A 22414-nucleotide genomic window follows, 5' to 3' on the forward strand; every position below is an offset into this window, starting at 1 on the left:
GCCCACCATTGTGCCGACTTTTATTTATGTTCTTGAACAAACACAACAGTGTGGTCTAATCTAATCTTAACTTCTAAAAACTTGGCTCGTCATCTTATTCGATGAGCCTTATTCGTCTTATTCAACTTGGCTCAACGCTTCTCGGCCTTTTGGCTAAGATCCTGTGTAGTATCTATTCTTATAGGTTAGTCGTGGCCTAATGGTTAGGGAGGCTTGTAACCTGAAGGTTGCCGGATCGATTCTCGCGCCGACAGGAATTGAAGGTGGGGATTGTGAATGAACAGCTTCGATACCATGACTAAGGTGCCCTTGAGCAAGGCACCGAACCCCAAATTGCTGCCCACTGCTCCGGGTGTGTGCTCATTTGTTCACTACTCACTGCTGTGCGTGTGCACTTGGATGGGCTAAATGCAGAGCACTAATTTCGAGTATGGGTCACCATACTTGACAATACGTCACTAACTAACTTATTCATTTCCAAGTCATCCATAGAGCATACATAACTTACAAGAGGTTTAAAATGAAACTGTAATCGACCTATAACTGTCTTATTTGTAACACTGTATCAGCAGGTACTTTTGTCCACATGTTTTGGGAATGTTCAACTGTTGTCAATCTATGGACTTTTTTACTACATCCTTTTTACTACAAATTGAAATTGTTGATGGTGTGTCTGTTGTTCCCCCCTCCCTGTTGTTTGTTTGAGTTGTTTTGTTGATTTAAAAAATAAATAAATAAAAAGTTGATCACAAAAAAATTAAAATAAAAAAAGAATCACAAAGTACTGAGAGTTAACTGGCTCTTCTGAGAAAATACACAATGTTTTATACAACACAGTTCAGTGGCTTACCTCCTCCAGCACATCAGCTAGCTTGCTGAGTATTTCTTCCAGAAGGCCTTGGAATGTCGGAACGCTGTGAACAAGATAAAGAGAAAGTTTGAGGTTTTGTGAGCCAACAAAACAAGCTGTTTCCATCAGGTCACAAAATATCATATCTGACCAGCAAAAAAAGAAAAAACAACAACCTGAGTTTCAAAAGAACAGGTTGAGAAGGAAGAGTCCCGTCATTATTATGAAATTAATTTAGTAATATCAGAAACAAACTATGAACTCCACGAAAGCTTGTAGATGAACAAAGTAAATGCATGCAAGAAACTGTCAAGCACATGTTTGCAGGTTGACTCAGGTTGAGGATGGGGTGGACTACTCGTGGTTTTCATAAAAAAGGGCTGCCAATCATTTTAAATAGCTGAGAAAACCAGTCAACCAGAAAGAACTTTACAGGAAAAAATATATCAGTTGACCCTCAGTAGAATGAAAAAAAATCTCCAAATTAAACATACTTGGTTTTCCAGATTTAAATTAGCTAGGGGACATTAAAGTCAACATAAAATCAAAACTGACTTTACATACTTTTAGCACACAATTTTTTCTTTCTAATTTGCTCTGCCTCTAACACTTGAAATGTTAATTCTCAGATGATTCCAATGAACCAATCAGATTAAACTGACTATAGTGTTAGAACATAAATGTGTAAAAATGCAAATGTGAAATTTGTATTTTTAATGTGCCATACATATCACTCTTAGATAGGGTGACCATACGGGCCAATTTTATGGGACACGTCCTGGGAGACGATTTCTATATTGCCTAAAATATCCAGGTTTTGGCTGTTTGCACTGTGCACGTCGATCGCTGTGTGACATTCATGAGAGCTATAGAGAGCAGAGCAGATGGCTCCTTATGCTTTCGAATCGCTCTCGCGCCTACTTTGGTGGGGTTTTTTTTGATCGGTGCGCAGCGACGCTTCAAGTCTAATGAATGAATAAACACATGCTCATATTTGCATCACTTTAATCGTTCTCTGTAGATCTCACCTTCTCACGCACAGCACCACGATTGAACGATTATGTACAATACCTGCATGTTATTGGTCAAACTTTGGATGTTTTAGGCAATATTAAAATCCTAGCCAGGACATGTCCCGTATGGACGGCACATTTGGCCACCCTATTCTTAGAGTAGTTGGAGCAAACTAAATGCACTTCTACAGTTTGCTGATAAGTGAATATGGACTTTATCTTCTTCATTTAGCATCTGAAACTCCTCAGAGGATACATCTATTTTTGCAGTCACTTTGTCCATGAGGGGCGTCAACATATTGATTCTGAATGCAACACTTCTTCTCTCGCTGCTCCATGTAGCTCAAAGGCATCTTACATTTCCTTCAAAAACCAAGTTCTTTCCATTCCTTGACATCGTCAGCCATATGGTCTCCAGTAAAGATGGTTTGGAGCCTCTGGGGAAATGTAATTTTCTTTGAGAATCTTATTGCAAAATTACATTGTTTTGTGTCACCAGACGCTATGGAGTCCATGATTGAATGATTGTTTAAAAAAAAAATAATAATCAAACAAACCCTGGCCTCTTCGTTCAAGGATTCAATAATTCATTACGTATGAAACGATAACATTGTTTTATTTCTGTTTTCAGACCACAGTTTATTAGGTGTTCACTAATGCTATTACTATTGCTCATTCTTTGGGTTTGAGGTTTCTCACAACTCATCCTTCACCATTTGTACATGATGCATCAAATCATGTGGTTTATTATATTTATTATATTTCACCTGCCGGAAGATAAAACTGGTAACAACTACAATAATGCTCATAGAAATACACAGAAAGAATATCTTTGTTTTTTGACCCTGGCAAGCACAATGCCCACAAGACCCATGATACACAATAACAAAGGTTCCCTATCAAAAGTTACTGTTATGAAGTACGTGTGTCAAACACGCCAAAAATTGACTTAAATAACCTCAGTGGGTGACGTCAGGGAGAATGTGAGCACTGCGATCTTTTGCCAATCAAAGTGCTGTGTGCGGCTTGCTTTCTTTAGAGAAGAGCGAGCCGCTCCTTTGTTAAGATCTTGGGGGTCGCGTGTTGATCTGGCTAAGGCACGCGAGATGGGTCCGGCCCTTTCTCTCACGCTCTCGCCGGATCAGGAGGTCCTTGCACCAGATTCTGAAGCGTGCCCTGGCGCATTACATCCCCGGGCATATGAATGTGGGAGCAGACTTGCTGTCCAGACAAGCTGTAACACACGGGGAATGTAAACTCCACCCCGAAGTAGTCAGTCAAATCTGGGAAAGATTTACGAAGCAGAGGTAGACCTCTTTGCTTCACAGGAGACAGCATAATGTCCCCTCTACTTCTCTCTGACTCCTCCAGCTTCCCTGGGTCTGGACGCCATGGCCCATACGTGGCCCAGACAGGGTCTTTACACATTTCTCCCGATCCCTCTGCTCCCGGGAGTCCTGGCCAAGGTCCGTCAACAAGGGTCTCGCCTCTTACTGATAGCACCCCATTGGCAGAACAGAGTATTTGACACACATGCTTCACAAACGATCAAACAAAGAATTGTTCTCATAAGCATTTGATACGCAGCATCTCGTTCTCGCTTTTTCAGGGAACAGGGTTACAGTCAAGTAACCCAAGACGTTCTCATCTAAGGGTCCTCAGCATACTTTGAAGGGGGCTTCAGGATGACTTAAAATTATTTAAAAACAAAATAAATTACTAAAATTAAGACAATTAACTAACATTTTAGTTTAGGACCAATACTCATTATGTAGTTGCTTGTTAGCATGCATATTACTAGCACATTGGCTGTCTATTAGTACTTACAAATCACATATTAATGCCTTATTCTGCACAACCATATTTTAGATAATCTTAATCCGAAAGTTAAAAACTCCTGTACTCACTACTAATAAGGAGGAAATTACAAGTTATGGGGGGGGGGTGTATGGATAAGCCTAATTTTAAAAGTGTGATTTTTATGACCTGAAAAGTCACACAAATTAACAAATAACATTTCCTTTTTTCTAGTAATGCCGAACTCTAAAATATTTCATCAAGTAGACAAAAATATATGCATTAATATATATATACATTTAATAAATATCCAATAAATTACAGGGGTCTTTGAATATTGAGATAGACAATGGAGGCCATGGAGTCAAAAAAGTTGAGAACCACTACACTAACACTCTCACATTTTCCCTTGGAAACACTAAAAATTGATTTTCAACTTACAATGCATACTAAACTATGAATGCAAAATCCATTATTACATAATGCAGTAGACGTTATTGGGAGAGAACAGAAGTGTGAATGAATTTTTATGATGGACTGTAGACTAATCGATATTAAATGATAAAAATAAGAATGTTCACATAAAGCAAAGCTATTCATAAACAGCTCATGGCTAAAAATCAATATTTTCTGTATAAGTGAGTGGAAGTAGATGAATTAGACTCTACAATCTGTGAATCTACAGAAAGCAACAGCACTCTTGTTATTATCTGCCCTCTGCCTACATCTAACCAACACACACTTTACTTTCCTCAGAAAAAAACTGACAAAATATAACGACAGTTGATTAGAAACATTTGAGAGTAATATGTAATTTCACCTTCCAAAATATTACAATCAAAACCCATCACCCGCGAGATTAACGACACACACAGCAAAGGATAGCGAGTTATCTGTGATTGTGTAACCATTCACTTCTGTGTTATTCATTCATGATGAAAATCTATTTATTTTATTGCATACTGGTGAGGGACAGCCCTCTTCCATCAGAGGTTAGGAAGAATAAATAGAAGTGAACGAAGCAGAAGCCCACCTCTTCAGAAACTCCATGTACTCTGCATGCTTGATGAGTCCGGTCCTCATCATGATGGTCTGGAAACACTGACGGTCGATGGCCCATAACTTCACATTTGTGAGGGCTGAGGGAAAAAAATAAAAAAATAAATAAATAAGCAAATAACACCCACATGCACATTTATCTAGCCAAAATTGTCTTTATTATCTTTATCTACTTATCTACAATAAGTGCTAACAATATCACTATATGTACAATATACAATATGTGCTAACAATATCACTGTTGTTATATAATGTCTTCTAGTCATTACAAGAACTGATGAAGTGATAACTAAGAATTGATGTATTGTTCACATAAATCATATTTCACACTGTTTAGCCTCACAATTAATAATCAATTCAAGACCATTAATACAAACATTACCAAACACTTTACTTAAATTTCCAATCTGAATTAAATTATGAATTAAATCTATAAATAAATCCATTTAATTTCCTTTGAGACGAAAGTAAAAGCATTAAAATAAAAATGTATGTTTAATCATCAGCTCCGTTTATTCCACATTAAAAGTAACAAAAACTAATAAAATGTCATTTAAATTATCCCTATTAAAGAACCAACATAATGGTGTACATTTGTGTGTATTTTATAGTCAGAATAATAACTACATATTCACAATTTACATTTATATTCAATATATATATATATATATATATATATATATATATTCAAATATATATTCAAATATATATATATATATATATATATATATATAAAATCAGATTTATAACTATATATTCATATTATATATAATCATTTCCTGTTTGGCCCTTCATAATAAAATAATAATAATTTTATATAAATAATATTAATAATAATAAAATATATTTAAATCAAGGCTATATAGTTAATTAATACCAAAACGTAAACTAACATTTAAACCATTAAAAAACATTTTTGTATAAACAGTAACTGAAATAAAATATAATCAAAATGAAAATAAAATATTAACTTTTTATTTTGGCTAGTTGCCAAGGCAACATTTCTCATTTTTATTTACAACCCGAATTCTGGAAATGATGGGACTAAAAAAGAGAAATTTTACACTTTTATGCACTAAATGAGCTCATTTCAAATTTGATGCTGACTATAAGTCTCAAAATATTTGACACGAGGTCAACAAAGGGCTGAAAAAGCAAGACATTTTGAAAAGATTCAGCTGGGAGAACATCTAGCAACTAAATAAGTTAATTGACATAAGGTCTGTAACATGATTAGCTATAAAAGGGATGTCTTAGAGAGGCAGAGGTAAGTAAAGAAGTAAAGATGGACAGAGGCTCTCCAATCTATGAAAGTGCGCGTAAAAAGATTGTGTAATACTTTAAAAAACAATTATCCTCAACGTCAAATTGCAAAGGCTATGCAAATCTCATCGTCTACAGTGCATAACATCATCAAAAGATTCAGAGAAACTGGAGAAATCTCTGTGCGTAAGGGACAAGGCCGAAGACCTTTGTTGCATGCCCGTGGTCTTCGGGCCCTCAGACGACATTGCATCACTCATCGGCAAGATTCTGTCTTTGACATTACTAAATGGGCCCAGGAATACTTCCAGAAACCACTATCAGTAAACACAAACCACCGTGCCATTTTCAGATGCCAACTAAAGCTCTATCATGCAAAAAGGAAGCCATATGTGAACATGGTCCAGAAGCGCCGTCATGTCCTGTGGGCCAAGGCTCATTTAAAAGACTGTTTCAAAGAGGAAAAGTGTTCTATGGTCAGACGAGTCCAAATTTGACATTATTGTTGGAAATCATGGACGCTGTGTCCTCCGGGCTAAAGAGGAGGGAGATCTTCCAGCGTGTTATCAGCGTTCAGTTCAAAAGCCAGCATCTCTGATGGTATGGGGGTGCATAAGTGCATACGGTATGGGCAGCTTGCATGTTTTGGAAGGCACTATGAATGCTGAAAGGTATATAAAGATTTTAGTGCAACATATGCTCCCCTCCAGACGACATCTATTTCAGGGAAGGCCTTGTGTATTTCAGCAGGACAGTGCAAAACCACATACTGCAGCTATTACAACAGCATGGCTTCGTAGTAGAAGAGTCTGGGTACTGAATCGGCCTGCCTGCAGTCCAGATATTTCACCTATAGAGAACATTTGGCGCATCATTAAATGAAAAATACGTCAAAGATGAGCACGAGCTCTTCAGCAGCTGGAAACCTATATCAGGCAAGAATGGAACCAAATTCACCAAACACCAAAACTCCAGAAACTCATAACCTTGATGCCCAGACGTCTTCAAACTGTTTTGAAAAGAAGAGGAAATGCTACACCATGGTAAACATTTTGAGACCTGTAGCAAGCATCAAATTAGAAATTAGCTCATTTTGTGCATTAAATTGTAAAATTTCTCAGTTTAAACATTTGTTATGTTCTGTTGTGAATAGAATATTGGCTCATGTAATTTGAAATTCTTTTAGTTTTCATTTTATTCAAATCTTAAAAAATGTCCCAACATTTCTGGAATTCGGGATGTAGTTTAGTTGTATGTACAGGTGCAGCTTAATAAATTAGAATGTCGTGGAAAAGTTCATTTATTTCAGTAATTCAACTCAAATTGTGAAACTTGTGTATTAAATGAATTCAATTCACACAGACTGAAGTAGTTTAAGTCTTTGGTTCTTTTAATTGTGATGATTTTGGCTCACATTTAACAAAAACCCACCAATTCACTATCTCAACAAATTAGAATACTTCATAAGACCAATAAAAAAAACATTTTTAGTGAATCGTTGGCCTTCTGGAAAGTATGTTCATTTACTGTATATGTACTACAATACTTGGTAGGGGCTCCTTTAGCTTTAATTACTGCCTCAATTTGGCGTGGCATGGAGGTGATCAGTTTGTGGCACTGCTGAGGTGGTATGGAAGCCCAGGTTGCTTTGATAGCAGCCTTCAGGTCATCTGCATTGTTGGGTCTGGTGTCTCTCATCTTCCTCTTGACAATACCCCATAGATTCTCTATGGGGTTCAGGTCTGGTGAGTTTGCTGGCCAATCAAGCGCAGTAACACCATGGTCATTGAACCAGCTTTTGGTACCTTTGGCAGTGTGGGCAGGTGCCAAATCCTGCTGGAAAATGAAATCAGCATCTCCATAAAGCTTGTCAGCAGAAGGAAGCATGAAGTGCTTTAAAATGTCCTGGTAGATGGCTGCGTTGACTGTGGACTTCAGAAAACACAGTGGACCAACACCAGCAGATGACATGGCAGCCCAAATCATCACTTACTGTGGAAACTTCACACTGGACTTGAAGCAACATGGATTCTGTGCCTCTCCACTCTTCCTCCAGACTCTCGGACCTTGATTTCCAAAAGAAATGCAAAATTTACTTTCATCTGAAAAGAGGACTTTGGACCACTGAGCAACAGTCCAGTTCTTTTTCTCTACAGCCCAGGTAAGATGCTTCTGACGTTGTCTTTGGTTCAGAAGTGGCTTGGTAGCCCTTTTCCTGAAGACGTCTGAGCGTGGTGACTCTTGATACACTGACTCCAGCTTCAGTCCACTCCTTGTGAAGCTCTCCCAAGTGTTTGAATCAGCTTTACTTGACTGTATTCTCAAGCTTGCGGTCATCCCTGTTGCTTGTGCACCTTTTCCTACCCAAATTCTTCCTTCCAGTCAACTTTGCATTTAATATGCTTTGATACAGCACTCTGTAAACAGCCACACCTTTCAGTAATGACCCTCTGTGACTTACCCTCTTTGTGGAGGGCGTCAATGTTCGTCTTCTGGATCATTTCCAAGTCATCAGTCTTCTCCATTATTGTGGTTTCAAAGAACAAGAGATACCCGTAATTTATACTGTAGGGATGGTCATTAATTGAAACTCAAATGTAAATATTCTAATATTTTGAGATACTGATTTTTGACTTTCATCAGCTGTAAGCTCTAATAATCAAAATTTAAAAAAAAAAAAAACACTTTTAAAATGTTTTACTTTACATGCAATGAATCTAAAATATATGAAAGTTTCAGTTTTTGAAATAACTTACAAGAAAAAATGAATTTTTTCACGACATTCTAATTTATTGAGATGCACCTGTATATGAGAGACATAATATGACTACTAACTGAAAATATGAATATTAATAAAAACTACAATAGTTAAATTTAAATGAACCTTAATCTTAAATTGTCCTTTTTATTAATCTTAAATTGTCCTTTGTCCTTTTTATTAAATTTCAAAATCAATCAATCGAGATTCAGTGCATAAATAGAAGAAAATTCACTTCAGTCTGAATACATGGAAAACCTAAAGTTTTAAAATGCAGTCTATCTGCAGAATGATTTGCAGAAAAAAAGTCTACCTCGACAAAACCCAAAACCTCTGTCATCTTTTAGAATCCCTGTAACTCACTTAGTTTCCGCCTAATTGATTTTGCAGTCTGGGAATGCTGTCAGAGCTGGAGAGAAAAGGCGCATTTGTCCGTGGTGACAGAGGCATAAATGGTTGTCACTCAACAACATTACCAATATATTACTGGCCCTCTAAGACGTGCCTTCAGGAGGGGGCAATTGCCAAATTATTTTTTGATGAAAAGGCCCATTGGGCCCTCAATATCTGACAGGTCTATGCAAGACATTAGCATAAACTTCCTTCAAAACAACTATATTGTTTGCAGCTCACTCATGGGGCCACATTATAAGCATTATACGCAAGACTTTCCTCTACAGATTCTGGTGTTCAGATTTTTGAATGCTAAATTATGCAAGTGTTGATCATAAAATGCAGTAATGAAGAAATATTAAGAACAGCATATTCTTGTTGTATCCTAACACTGTAAAGACCTGCAAGGTATCTGAAGAACAATATACTAAACGGTTTTAGTGCTTGAAGGACCATAAAGCACATCTACGGATGCAAACCCATGCAATCACATGAAATAGCAGTAAGTGTTTCCCACACAATAAGCCCTCATTTAACAAGAATGTGTTTATGAGCACGCATCATTTGCACACTCATGCAGCGAGCGCAAATTATGCTTGTACAAGAAACACTTCACAAAGACCGTTTTCAAAAATAATTCACATTCTGTGGTCATTTGCAGAGCAACAGTTACAGCCACGTTAATACAGCTTCTCATGTGGAAATGGTCACCATGCTTCTTAATGAGAGAGTTGTGTTTTAATGGTTTTAAGCCCATTAGGTACTGACCAATTACAATGGATTTATTATATAGGACAGCAAGTCTTGATCAATCAAGACTTCCGGAATGAGTATGCTTCGAATAAGCAAAAACTATTCTACAAGCCTGAAAAAGTCTGGCTTTTATAGCAACCTTTAAAACTTACATAATTCTTTACAGATATTAAATAACAATTGGGTCTGGGTGATTAATAAATTATTCATGATAAACTATATTTGATATAGGTGTAGAGATTTTGTTGATGGTATAAAAGTCATTAATATTCAGATTATTTTGTACGTTTCAATATAAAAGATTTGAAAGATCATTTCAAAGAATCGTTTTTTTATCAAACTGTCCATGAATTTGTGAATCAAAACACAGACTCACTGATTCACTTGCACATTTTGCTTTAAATATTCATTACTGATTATTACAACAATATGTTGGGCATGTAAATGAAAATGTGTTAATGTAGTTAAAACTGTGTGTTTTTATTAAAGATTATAAATATTTTATGATTTTCATTTAAGCACAAATATCATACAGTGGGGAAAATAATTATTTGATCCCCTGCTGATTTTGTAAGTTTGCCCACTTTAAAAAAAGAAGGGTTTATCATTTTTATGGTAGGTTTATTTTAACTGATAGAGACAGAATATCAAACAAAAAATCCAGAAAAAAGCATACAAATGTTAAAAAAAAGATTTACATTTTAGTAAGTCAAATAAGTATTTGATCCCCTACCAACCAGCAGGGCAGTTGGACATAGTGGTGTATTAGAGGTAAAAAAATGATAAAAATACTATTCAGTTTCTCCCACAAACAATCTTTTCGAGTCTTAGGACATCAATGTATCGTCACGAGCCACAGGGTTTAATTTGGATTTGTCTGTGCAGGTTTTTTACTCTCAAAGATTGTGTGCCCATTGACTTGCATTATAGGACTGACAGACTGTAACGGTTTGAGTTCAAAATCTTTGTTTGTGTTCTACTGAAGAAAGAAAGTCACCTACATCTTGGATGCCTGGGGGTAAGCAGATAAACATCAAATTTTCATTTTTGGGTGAACTATCCCTTTAAGTGGGCAAACTTACAAAATCAGCAGGGGGTCAAATAAAAAAATATATATATACAGTGCCCTCCTAAAGTATTGGAACAGTAAAGACAAAATTGCTCTGTTGGCTGTGGAGTCAAGACACTTACAAATATGATTAAAAGATGAATATGAGACAAAACTACAGAATGTCAGATTTTATTATTGGGTGATTCAACACATAGATGTTTTACCAGTTAAGAAGTTCAGCACTTTTAGAGTTTCATCCCTCTATCTGATGTGAGCACAAGTATTGGAACAGTTGCCTCATAGGCCTTTCTAAGTGATCAGCTGTGTCCTGTTGCATTAATTCTTCAGATATTAAAAGCAGGGAATGTGTCGTATCAGTTATATACATTACTTCTGCATTGTGAATTCTGCATTCGATGATGACACACACAAACCAGGATGAAGATGAGGGAACTGACTTTGAAAGAAAAGCAAGCAATTTGGATGCTAAAAGAAAAGAGGAAGTCAAGTATAGCTATAGCAAAAACAAAGGGCATGGAGAAATCAAGAGTTTGGAAACCACCAGCGACACCAGCAACCAACAACGACCTGATCGGCTAAGAAAACAACAGTAGTTGATGACAGACAAATCATAAAAGCTGTGAAAATGAACCCTAAAAGACGTGTCTGTAAAATCACCAACAACTTCCAGAAAGCTGGGGTGATGCTCTGACAGTCTACTGTCCTCAGGAGACTTTGACACAGAATTACAGACGCTACACAGCAAAATACAAACATCTGGCCAGCTCCAAAAATAGAAAGGTAAGATTAGAGTTTGCAAAAAAAGCACAAAGGTGAGCCAGAAGAGTTTTGGAACTGTGTTTATGGACCGATGAGACAAAGTTGAACCTTTATCTAAGTGATGGGAAAGCAAAAATGTGGTGAAAAAAAGGGAACTGCAATGATCCCAAGCATGCAGCCTCATCTGTAAAGCATGGTGGAGGTGGTGTCATGGCATGGGCATGCATGGCTGTCTCTGGAACAGGCCCTCTAAACTTTACTGATGACTTAATGTATGATGACAGTAGCAGAATGAATTTGGAAGGGTACAAAACCATCTTGCCTACCAATATTCAAGAAAATGCCACCAGATTCACTGGGAAGTGCTTCATATTGCATCAGGACAATGACCCAAAACACCTGCCAGTTCAGTCAAGGAATTAATAAGGGCAAAGGAATGGAAAGTCTTAGATTGCCCAAGTCAATCTCCAGATTTAAATCCAATTGAACATGAATTTCACCAGCTGAAGAGGAGAGCAAAGGCAGAAACTCCCCAAACAAGCAACAATTGGAAATTGGCTGCATTAAAGGCTGCATTAAATATCTATATCTATATCTATATATCTATATCTATATCTCTCTCTCTCTCTCTCTCTATATATATATATATATATATATATTTATTTATTTATTAGGGGTGTCAACGTTAACGCGTTAACGCATGCGATTAATCAAATTTTTAACACGTTAATTTTTTTTAACGCAGATTAATCATTTGATAAGGTTTGACCCCAACTTCTTCCCGTCATCACAGCGCGGAAGGTTATCTATCATTGTGTGATGAGGGGACAGCACCAGTGTTGCCAGGGTAACGATAGCGGTTGCGGTTTTTTGGGCTACTTTTATAATGTACCGCAGCCGCCCAAAGTGTATATAGACAAATAAAAATGAAAATAGATCATTTTACTAATGTGTATTATACTTGGAATGTATCCCTGACAACTTAAGAACGGAGAGGCGGTAACATCACAAACAACCTGAGTTTCAGCAGAGCATACATGTTAAGGCTTTTACACAGCAGAAATAAACATGACAACAGCCACTATAGATTATATAAGATAATAAACACATGATTACGATAGATATGGTCTGTATGTGATTTTCTTGAGAATGTGTACGTCTGAAATGCTAATTTGTGCAGCAATATAAAAGGCTATGAATAGCATATTTTAACGATAGTAAACGACCAAATTCCACATGTGATCGTAAAAGGAAGTTATTACAAACACTCGATGGTGGTTTGAAGTGAGTTCCGAGTAAAAGTGTACTATTAATCTTATAAACTGTCTTATGAAGCATGATGCTAATATTAGCTCTAATGCACCAGAACAGGTCCAATTCTTCTTCATAATGCATTTTGTCATAATACTTCACGTAAGGTCGCAAGAAATGTTTTGTTGTATTTATTTAGAAATACTTTTGATAATAGTTGGGTAAATGTATACTGGGATTGAAGCGATGTGGCTTGGTAAACGTTTTATTGCCAGTAAAAGGCTGATAATGGCTGAATAAAATAAAAGAATAATAAGGATTGTGTCTCATACCTGGCGGAAGTGTGAAAGGTCAATTGACTGAGATTAAGACGTTCACCGGCATAACTCTTGCGCAAACGTTGTTTATGTGATATCCATTGGCTCGCCTTCATGGCTTAAAAAAGAAATATTTCCAACATTGCGACATAAGCAACCACAAACCGTATCAAAAACCTACTGAACCATGAATTTTGTGAACCATTACACCCCTAATATATATTAATAAAATACAAATGTAAATTTACAAATGTTATCTCACAACCAGTTCATACGTATTTTATGAGGTGGCTAATTCATACCATTTTGCACAATTTGTCTAGACCATACGAATTGGGGAACATGTAAAATACGTACGATTTTGCAAAAATCGCACAAATTCGTATTATTAGCCACCTCATAAAATGTGTAAGAATTGCCATGAGATTGGGTAGAAATATACTGTATCCCAGTATATTTTTATACACAACTAAATGAATAACTAAATAACTAAATGAACATTAATACAAGTAAAAATATTTTATCAATTATCATATTGAAATATTTCATGTGATAAAATTGCTATATTTTATCATCTTCATTAAAGCAGAAATATATAATATCTACCCATTTACTTATTTATTTATTGACTGTATCTTTATGTACTGTATCCTTATTCTTGCTTTAATTTCGGAACTATTTGGCAAAAGTGTTCTATATTATGAATATAATTTCAGAGCTAATACATACATACTGAGCTACATATCACACATCATCAAAAAGCTGAAAAAAAACCCAAACATTGAGAAGTTTTATTTATTTTTAGCAAAACTGTGCTGCACACTGCTGTTACCACATTTTGAGAAATTAAAATGACAACGTTTGAGAACAAGCTGTTCTCCAGATGAATTAGGGCTGCTGTATAGTAGAATATAATAACTATGACAGCAGTGCAAGCAAATATAATTGGCAACCAAATTGTGACAAGTGGCCTGATGTACGATCCCAATTAAGATGCTGCTTTTAGGGCAACTGCTTTTTCAGATTCAAGAATCAAGATTAGAATAAAAAATACTTCACCAAACAACTGTAGACAGGCTCATTTGGCTCATTTTGATACAAAATAAACAGAACATTGCCGCTTGGCTGCTCTTGGACCAGAATGTCTTGTTTAATCTGAATGTGCCACACAGCTTTGGGCTTCCAATTATCCATGAATCCAAATCAAAACCATTTTCCAACACCTTATTAAATACTGGCTGAGTGCTTCCTCTGTCTCCGCTTTCACTGGGGAGCAAAATGCAAGACAGAAAATTAAACGTCTTTATGGTTGTCTGTCTCTCTGAGTGGTTTGATCATGAGCCATGCTGTTGTTCCTGTCATTCGGATCCAGCAAACCCTCCATAGACGGGGGAAATCTATTCCAGTGGAACCTTTACACTCTGATTATATAACACAAGCTTCTTTTTGATCCCTTGTCATGACGTTGATTAGTGAGATGTTGATTATGCAGTCATAAATCTAACTCAGATGCTAAGAATGAAGTGTACGGATCAAATGCTCTTTGATGCTCTTTCATGAGAGGGTTTGTTCTGCCAGTGTGCTTTTATACAGGTGTGCAATTACTCTATATAAATATATCATTAGCAGGCCTCTCTAACATTTATCATCAATGCAAAATATAAGCAGTCAATGTAATGTGTAAATCAAAGTTCAGAAATCTTCAGAGAGAGAAAAATGTTTTATGAAAGGACATCAATAAGATTCCATTATAAAATACTGGACCCTTGTAATGTTGTGTCCGAGCTAAATAAAATGAAGAGCGATAAAAAACAGTATCTTTTCCGGTAAAGCTGTCATGATACCAAAATGTAATGATTCTCAAAACCAATTTTAATACACAGCCAAAACTAATATGCTACTGAAAAGGTTATTTGGGGAAACCGAAATGGTTCTTCTATGGCATAACTGCATAATAAATAAATAAATAAATTAATTAATTAATTTAAAAAAACACCTTTTGGAACCTTTATTTTTAAAGAGTGAACACTCAGCTTTAGGTTAGTGAAAGTTAAATATTTTATCAAATGGTCTATCTGAAAACTCGATTCTGATTGGCTAGAAAGAATGTGGTTAAACTGTTTAATTCACAGGAAGTTCTAGTCAATTTAATCGCAGATCTAAATCAATGTGCTGCCTTCATTGTAGCACATGCACACACATACAGACAGTCAATCACACACAGAGAAACTTGTCGTTGCTGTCAACACTAAAAAAACCTACTGAAAAGCTATATTATATTTCTACAGAACAAGGTAGTGACGGCGCTGTTTAAGTAATTAAACACACTTCACTGGAGAGACGCTGCACAAACAAAGATAATTCATATTCGCATTCAATTTCTCTTTTGCTCATTAATTTAAATTAATGCAATCTTAGTTCACTAGGCTACTTCATTTTTCTTGAGAATTCTAAATTTAACAACCGGATAAAATAACTAACAAAAATTTAAGTATTTAAAGTATTTTCCATCTAGTCAAATTTTGTCTTACAAACATTGAGCCTTACCATTTTTGTTTATTTATTCAAGTTTAATTCAGAAATTATTTCAAAAAGTGAAACTTATATTCTAGATTCATTACATGTAAAGTAAAACAGCTCATGAAAGTCAAAAATCCAGTATCTCAAAAATATTAAGAATATTTCCTAAGATCAATCCAAAAAAAATAAAATAGGATTTGCAAAACAGAAAAGTTCAAGTTCTTTAAAGTATGTTCATTTATGCACTCAATACTTGGTCGGGGCTCCTTTAGCACAAATGACAGCACCCAGTGAGGTGTGGCATGGAAGCGATCAGTAGTGGCACTGCTGAGGCACTACTGTGTCTTCAGCTCATCTGTATTGCTGGATCAACTGTCATCTCTTTCTCATCTTTCTCTTGAATATATCCCATAGATTCCATATGGGGTTCAGGTCAGGCATGTTGGCTGGCCAATCAAGTACAGTGATATCACAGTCAACAAACCACTTGGAAGAGGTTTCAGCACTGTGGGCTAAAGCAGTGGCGGCGTTTCACAAAACCATAGGGTATGGTGCGCTGAGGGGTATAAGTATATAAAAAATAAAAAAAATCCCACGGCACACTGAAGCACTGACATATAGGGGGGAATGTTTTCAGTAATTAAACACTGCGTCGTCAGAGTTGGTATTGTGGTTTTATCAGACACTTGCACTTAACATTATATGAAAATCAAGCTCAAATGGAGTTAACAAGGTTTTCGACCAGTGAATGAAGGAGATCTGTGTTTTGTCTGTCATTAGAACAGCTGTATATGAGGCAGCAAGTGCATCGCATTACGCTTTCATCAACTTACAGGTTATACCGTTTATTGTAGCTATATGGGCGCTTAGTTTTTCTTGTTGTTTAATACACTTGGCCAAAATCTCATGATATGAAGCGCTATATGCACAGGATATTTAAAAAGTACAAATGTATATTGGCTACAACAAGACGGCAAATAACTCTTCTCCACTCTTCAAACACACACAAAAAAATTGCCTTTACAGACATAGTGTTTAAGTAAAGAAAATGCTGTTCTTATTCAAACACAAGTTATTTATTTACCCTTGCATTGCGAACAAGCAGAGACCCGTCTCCTCCAGGCTATACACGGCACTTATTCTGAGTGGAGGCGGTGTGAAGTTACGAGGTTTCGCTGATAGTTTGAGGATCCAATGACGTTACGAAGTTTTACTGTCGTTCTCTTTTAATTGCTTTTCATTGGTTAAATATTTGTAAATCCCTCAAACAGACTAAGGAAGACCAATAGCACTGATTTAAAATGATAATAAATATTATAGAGATGAGAAGTCTGGATAATTTTCCACAGCACACTTGACTGGGCTAGGGTATGGTGACTGCCATACTCTGCCACATGGAAACACCTCCCCTGTGCTAAAGTCCTGCTGGAAAAGGAAATCAGCATCTCCATAAAGCTTGTCAACAGATGGAAGCATAAAGTGCTCCAAAATCTCCTGGTAGACGGCTGCATTGACTTTGGACTTGATAAAACACAATAGACCTGTGTTTGCACAATGGACCTGCATCTTGGATGGACAGTAATTAAAGCAAAAGCCAAGTATTGAGCCCCTACCAAGTATTGAGTACATATTGGTGGGTTTTTGTTAAATGTGAGCCAAAATCATCACAATTAAAAGAACCAAAGACTTAAACTACTTCAGTCTGTGTGCATTGAATTTATTTATTTCTGAGTTGAATTACTGAAATAAATTAACTTTTCCACGACATTCTAATTTATTGAGATGCACCTGTATATACATACACACACACACACACGCACGTGTGGTCAGAATTCTTGGTACCCTTGGTAAATATGACCAAAAAAAGGCTGTGTAAATAAACCTGCATTATTAATCCTTTTGATCCTTTTTACGTATTTCATGGCACATTCGTTTTATGCGTTTTTGGCGCCACCTATTGTTGTGGGTGTATTATTGACATGTCAAAGTCTATAATATATATATATAAATATAAATATACAGTATATATATAATAAATAATATATAATAAGACTTTCATTGAATTAAAACAATTGAAAATGGGGGGAAATCTCATTATGAAATAAATGTTTTTCTCAAATGCACGGACTTGGACACGATTATTGGTACCCAAAAATTATTATGGAGTAAAATATCTGTGAAGTATATTCCCATTCATATTTACAATTTTGAGCACACCAGGGTGATTATGAACATAAAATTATCCACCCATGGTTTCCTGTTTCACAGGAATATAAATAGGAGGGAAAATAAAGGCCAAATTCCCTTAATCATCCATCACAATGATAAAAACCAAAGAATATATTTCCGAATGTGCAGCAAAAGATAACTGAGCTTCACAAATTAGAAAGTGACTTTAAGAAAAGAGCTAGAGCAGTGAAAATTCTCATTTCCACCATCAGGGCAATAATTAAGAAGTTCCAATCAACAGAAAATGTTACAAATCTGGCTGGAAGAGGTGTGTCTATATCGTCCTAATACACGGTGAGGAGGAGAGTTTGAGTGGCTAAAGACTCTCCAAGGACCACAGCTGGAGAATTTCAGAAAATAGTTGAGTCTCAGGGTCAGAAAACCTTAAAAAATATCAAACCTACACCACATCTACACCGCATGTTGTTTGGGAGGGTTTCAAAAAAAGAAAAAACAATTCCCAGCATATTCAGTTATCAGACACGACTGGAACTTCAAATGGGACTGTCTTCTATGGTCAGATGTAGGCATGGGCCGGTATGAGATTCTGACGGTATGATAACCTTAGATAAAAATATCACCGTATCACGGTATTGCGATTATAGCTCTAAAATATGTTATTTTTAAATATCTGGGTAAAAAACAACAACGTTGTTTCCACTGAACACAATACATTTTATTTTTAAGAAACATATAGAACATTTTGGAATGGTGAGGTACAAAGATGTGTGCACATACACATAAGAAGAGTGCGCGATTGTGTCTCTCACACACACACACACACGGTCTCTCTCTGTATAACACTCAAACAGTGGCAAAGACACCTGAGCCAGCAGTTTGTTTCTTTTTTAAATGACGTGATTTTGAACAGATGTAAACAATGGCAGGAGGCTTAAAATTATAGACGTGATACCAGCTAAATTTATTGTACCAAATCGCAGAAACGTAGTACTTTAGTCTGCTATTCCCCGCTCTGTGAAGTAATGTGAGGGAGGAAACTAGTTGACGTTAGCTAGTTAATTAGGTATGTTATCTGCCTCGTTAGCAAGCAAAATAGTATTTATTTCAACACTGAAACAACCGGCGAATGGGTCTCTGTCTTGATTGAGGGTGAAAGAGGGAGAAATGAAGACGACACAGATATATCGTTTGTGTACGACCTGGAAGTATTTATTTAGCGATCGGCGCCAAAACGGCATCTGTACGGAACATGATTGTGTACGGAACATGATTGGTCTACGTTACCCGAGAAATTCCCATACAGACTTCGCCTTTTTCGACGGGGGAAAAAGTTCCAGGGATTCACCTCATGCGGCCATCATCCTACACACAGGTTACTCTCACTGACACAGTTGCCAACTCTCGCGAGACAAATAAGCAACCGCAGCTTGCAAAACAAGCCCAATATTTTTTTTGATGATTTATTATCATCAATATTATTTATTATCAATTATTTATTACCAATATATGAGCCTGCAACATATTAAACTGAAACCACTCTCTTATCTGAAAAGCAAAAACAGAAGCTATTTTACAAAAATTAGCAAACTGCAACAAAAGTGGGAACAAAACTCGTCTCCAATCACCTGTGAGCAGAATAGGATTGTAGAGATGGAAAAGGAGAAAAGCACAAGAGCTTCAAAGGGGAGCTGTATATAAAATATATAGGGGTCATTCTATGGAAATGTCAATTTTTCTGTCCCTAGCCTTTACAGAAATATTACACTTGAAAAACACTTGGTTACATTTAAAAAATATATATATTTTAAAATGAAACAATGTGTTATTTGAACAATTACACCTTCTTGAGGCATCAATGTCGCAATATTTTTTTTTAATTAATTATAAAGAATTCCAAGCACCACAAAACTGCTCATCCCCACAGCCATGTACAGCGGCAAAGTGCTTTATTTTGAGGTCAAAAACAGGTTTTTCTTCCATTTAAAATAAAATAATGTATACATAACTATCAAATAAATGACATAAAAAACAAAATGCCACATAAATATTATAGAAAAAATATAAAATATTATATTAAATTATATATTCAATTATAATATATATTATATTAAAAAGAAAATATTATATAATAATATTAAAAAATATTATAAAAAAAGAAAAAAAATCATTAAGCTGTCATGTGTGTATTCGTGAAGTCAAAAGGTAATCTAATAATGTGGTTTAAATGTTAAAAAAAAGAAATACATTTTAAGACATCTTGCCATACCAGGCTATTCGAACCAAATGTATTGATTAGTATTAGGATATGACTACTTGTTTTTTTATTACAGCCCGTGATAATTAATACATTACAAAACTAAAAGAATAGGCTAAAAGAAAGTCATCCCACTCCTCTATTTATACTTCTGTCATCGCTTGGATTACAGCGTCACGTGTCGTCTTTTTGAATGTGATTTTTCTCCAATGAGGGGGCGGAACATATGGCAAATTACGCTACAGCACTTATATTATTGCACTAGTTGGCTATTAACTGCGAGCAGACAGAGTGTCAATCAATGCATTGGAGAATACAGGCGAACATAAATAAAAAAGCTAAGTTGCTTGTCAGATTTCCATAACAAGCGACCATATTTTTAAAAATAAGCCCAAAAAACCGCAACCCGCGACCAGGGATTTTTTCCCGCAACTTTACCAAAAAAGAAGCCCAAAGTCGCGTATAATACGCGGACTTGGCAACTGTGCTCACTGACCGCTGTCCAGAGGGGGAGGGGTCGTGTGACTCGTTACGCTCTTCACTGCTCACAACTGAGGGAGTCCGGCACTTTCCGTCTTTGACGACACGTAAAAAAACTGCGCATATTGCAGGAACGGTATAACAGAAAATTTTAGTGGTTTTGAAACCGTGAATTTTCCAAACCGCGGTATACCTTGAAACCGGTTATCGTCCCATGCCTAGTCAGATGTAACTAAAAAATTAGCTTTTTAGCAGCTAACACTCAAGATGGGTTTGGTGAACACAGGGATAAAAAGTACCCCATGTGTACAATGAAATAGACTGCTGTATTTTATTTTTAATGTTGTGAGCCTATGTTTCTACTGGAGGTCCTGGACATCTTGTTTAGACACATGGCATCTTTGATTCTATCAAATACCAACAGATAAAAAAATCAAAAAGTGACCGACTCTGTTAGAAATCTTATAATGGGCCATGTTTGGATCTTCCAACCGGACAATAATCCAAAAACAAATCTTAAAAACACCACAAAAATGGGTCACTGGATACAAAACCAAGCTTCTGCTATGGCAATTCCAGTTCCCTGACCTGAACCCTATAGAATACCCTATATGTATATATATATTAATATATATATTAACGCACGATTAACGCAGTGCACATTTTCTGTTTGACCCGTGGCCTAGCCCGTAGCTGGAGAAATGGAGATGCACAGTATTGCCAACTTAGTGACCTTGCAGACCCCTTTAGCGACCCCCCCCCCTCCAAAAAGCGCCTGGCGACAAATCTTTAGGGTTTGCCCAAACCTTATTTAGTTTCTGAGACTCACTGGTACTGCCTCGCGAGTGCGCGGTCTTGCTGTCCCAGCACGTGCACACACCTTTCTCTTTGTGCATTTGCATTTTTCAGCGAGCGGCGGAGAGGAACAGTGCTTTCAGTTAAACACAGATAATATGTTGCTTCTCTAATTTTAGATGCAAGTATAGCCGAAATCTGAGCATAGCTATTGTCATTATCTTATATGTATTTGATTTCATCAGACGACGGCTCGATTATCAGGATGTTTGTGCAGATTAACATTTTGGAAGGGAGAGCTGCTTATGTAGTCTTAATGGGTCACGTTTCAGTCACTATTTCATATTCATTCTGTTGTCTGACAACAGAAACAGTAAAATATATCAATGAAAACAGTTTTATTAAGAATTTAGCTGCATCAAAAGTATGTGGGCACAGAGAGGCAAACAAATCTAATAATAAATAATAAATGTATATTTTGCATGTTCAGAAGAAGTGTGCTGGCTTGTCCTGCAAAAATGTAAACAGGTTTGTGCAAGTAAATTGCTCAGTACAAAGAAAGAGAAGTAATGGGAACCTGGTATTTCTTTTTTCATGTGTCTAATAGACATGTATGACCTTTGAAACATGTCTAGTTTTCATGCTTCATGTTGACTATGGTTTCAATAATAATAAACATACATTTGCATAAAGCATCCATATTTGTCCATGCCCATGTTGATTAGAGTATTGAAAACTTGAAAAGTATTAATTTAAGGTACATTTATAACAAATAAAAATGTGCGATTAAGTTATGATTGAAGTCGACTGACAGCCCTAATGTATGTATGTATGTATGTATGTATGTATGTATGCATGCATAAGGCAGTCTTAAGGGCTTTTCACACTGA

At 36.2% G+C, this 22414-nt stretch overlaps 1 protein-coding gene across 3 annotated transcripts in view; it reads right to left on the reverse strand.

The window, feature by feature from the left end:
• The window catches only part of prkg1b (protein kinase cGMP-dependent 1b), a 213323-nt gene that overhangs the window by 70851 nt on the left and 120058 nt on the right, over window positions 1–22414 (reverse strand). For all 3 annotated transcript variants that reach the window (XM_058793099.1, XM_058793098.1, XM_058793100.1), the window contains 2 exons: window positions 4694–4799; window positions 851–914 (listed from right to left, as the gene is read on the reverse strand). In XM_058793099.1, the coding sequence (XP_058649082.1) occupies window positions 851–914; window positions 4694–4799 (170 nt within the window). The remainder of the gene's footprint in view (window positions 1–850; window positions 915–4693; window positions 4800–22414) is intronic.

This window comes from Onychostoma macrolepis, chromosome 12, assembly GCF_012432095.1.
Source record: "Onychostoma macrolepis isolate SWU-2019 chromosome 12, ASM1243209v1, whole genome shotgun sequence".
In the NCBI taxonomy this organism is placed as follows: domain Eukaryota; kingdom Metazoa; phylum Chordata; class Actinopteri; order Cypriniformes; family Cyprinidae; genus Onychostoma; species Onychostoma macrolepis.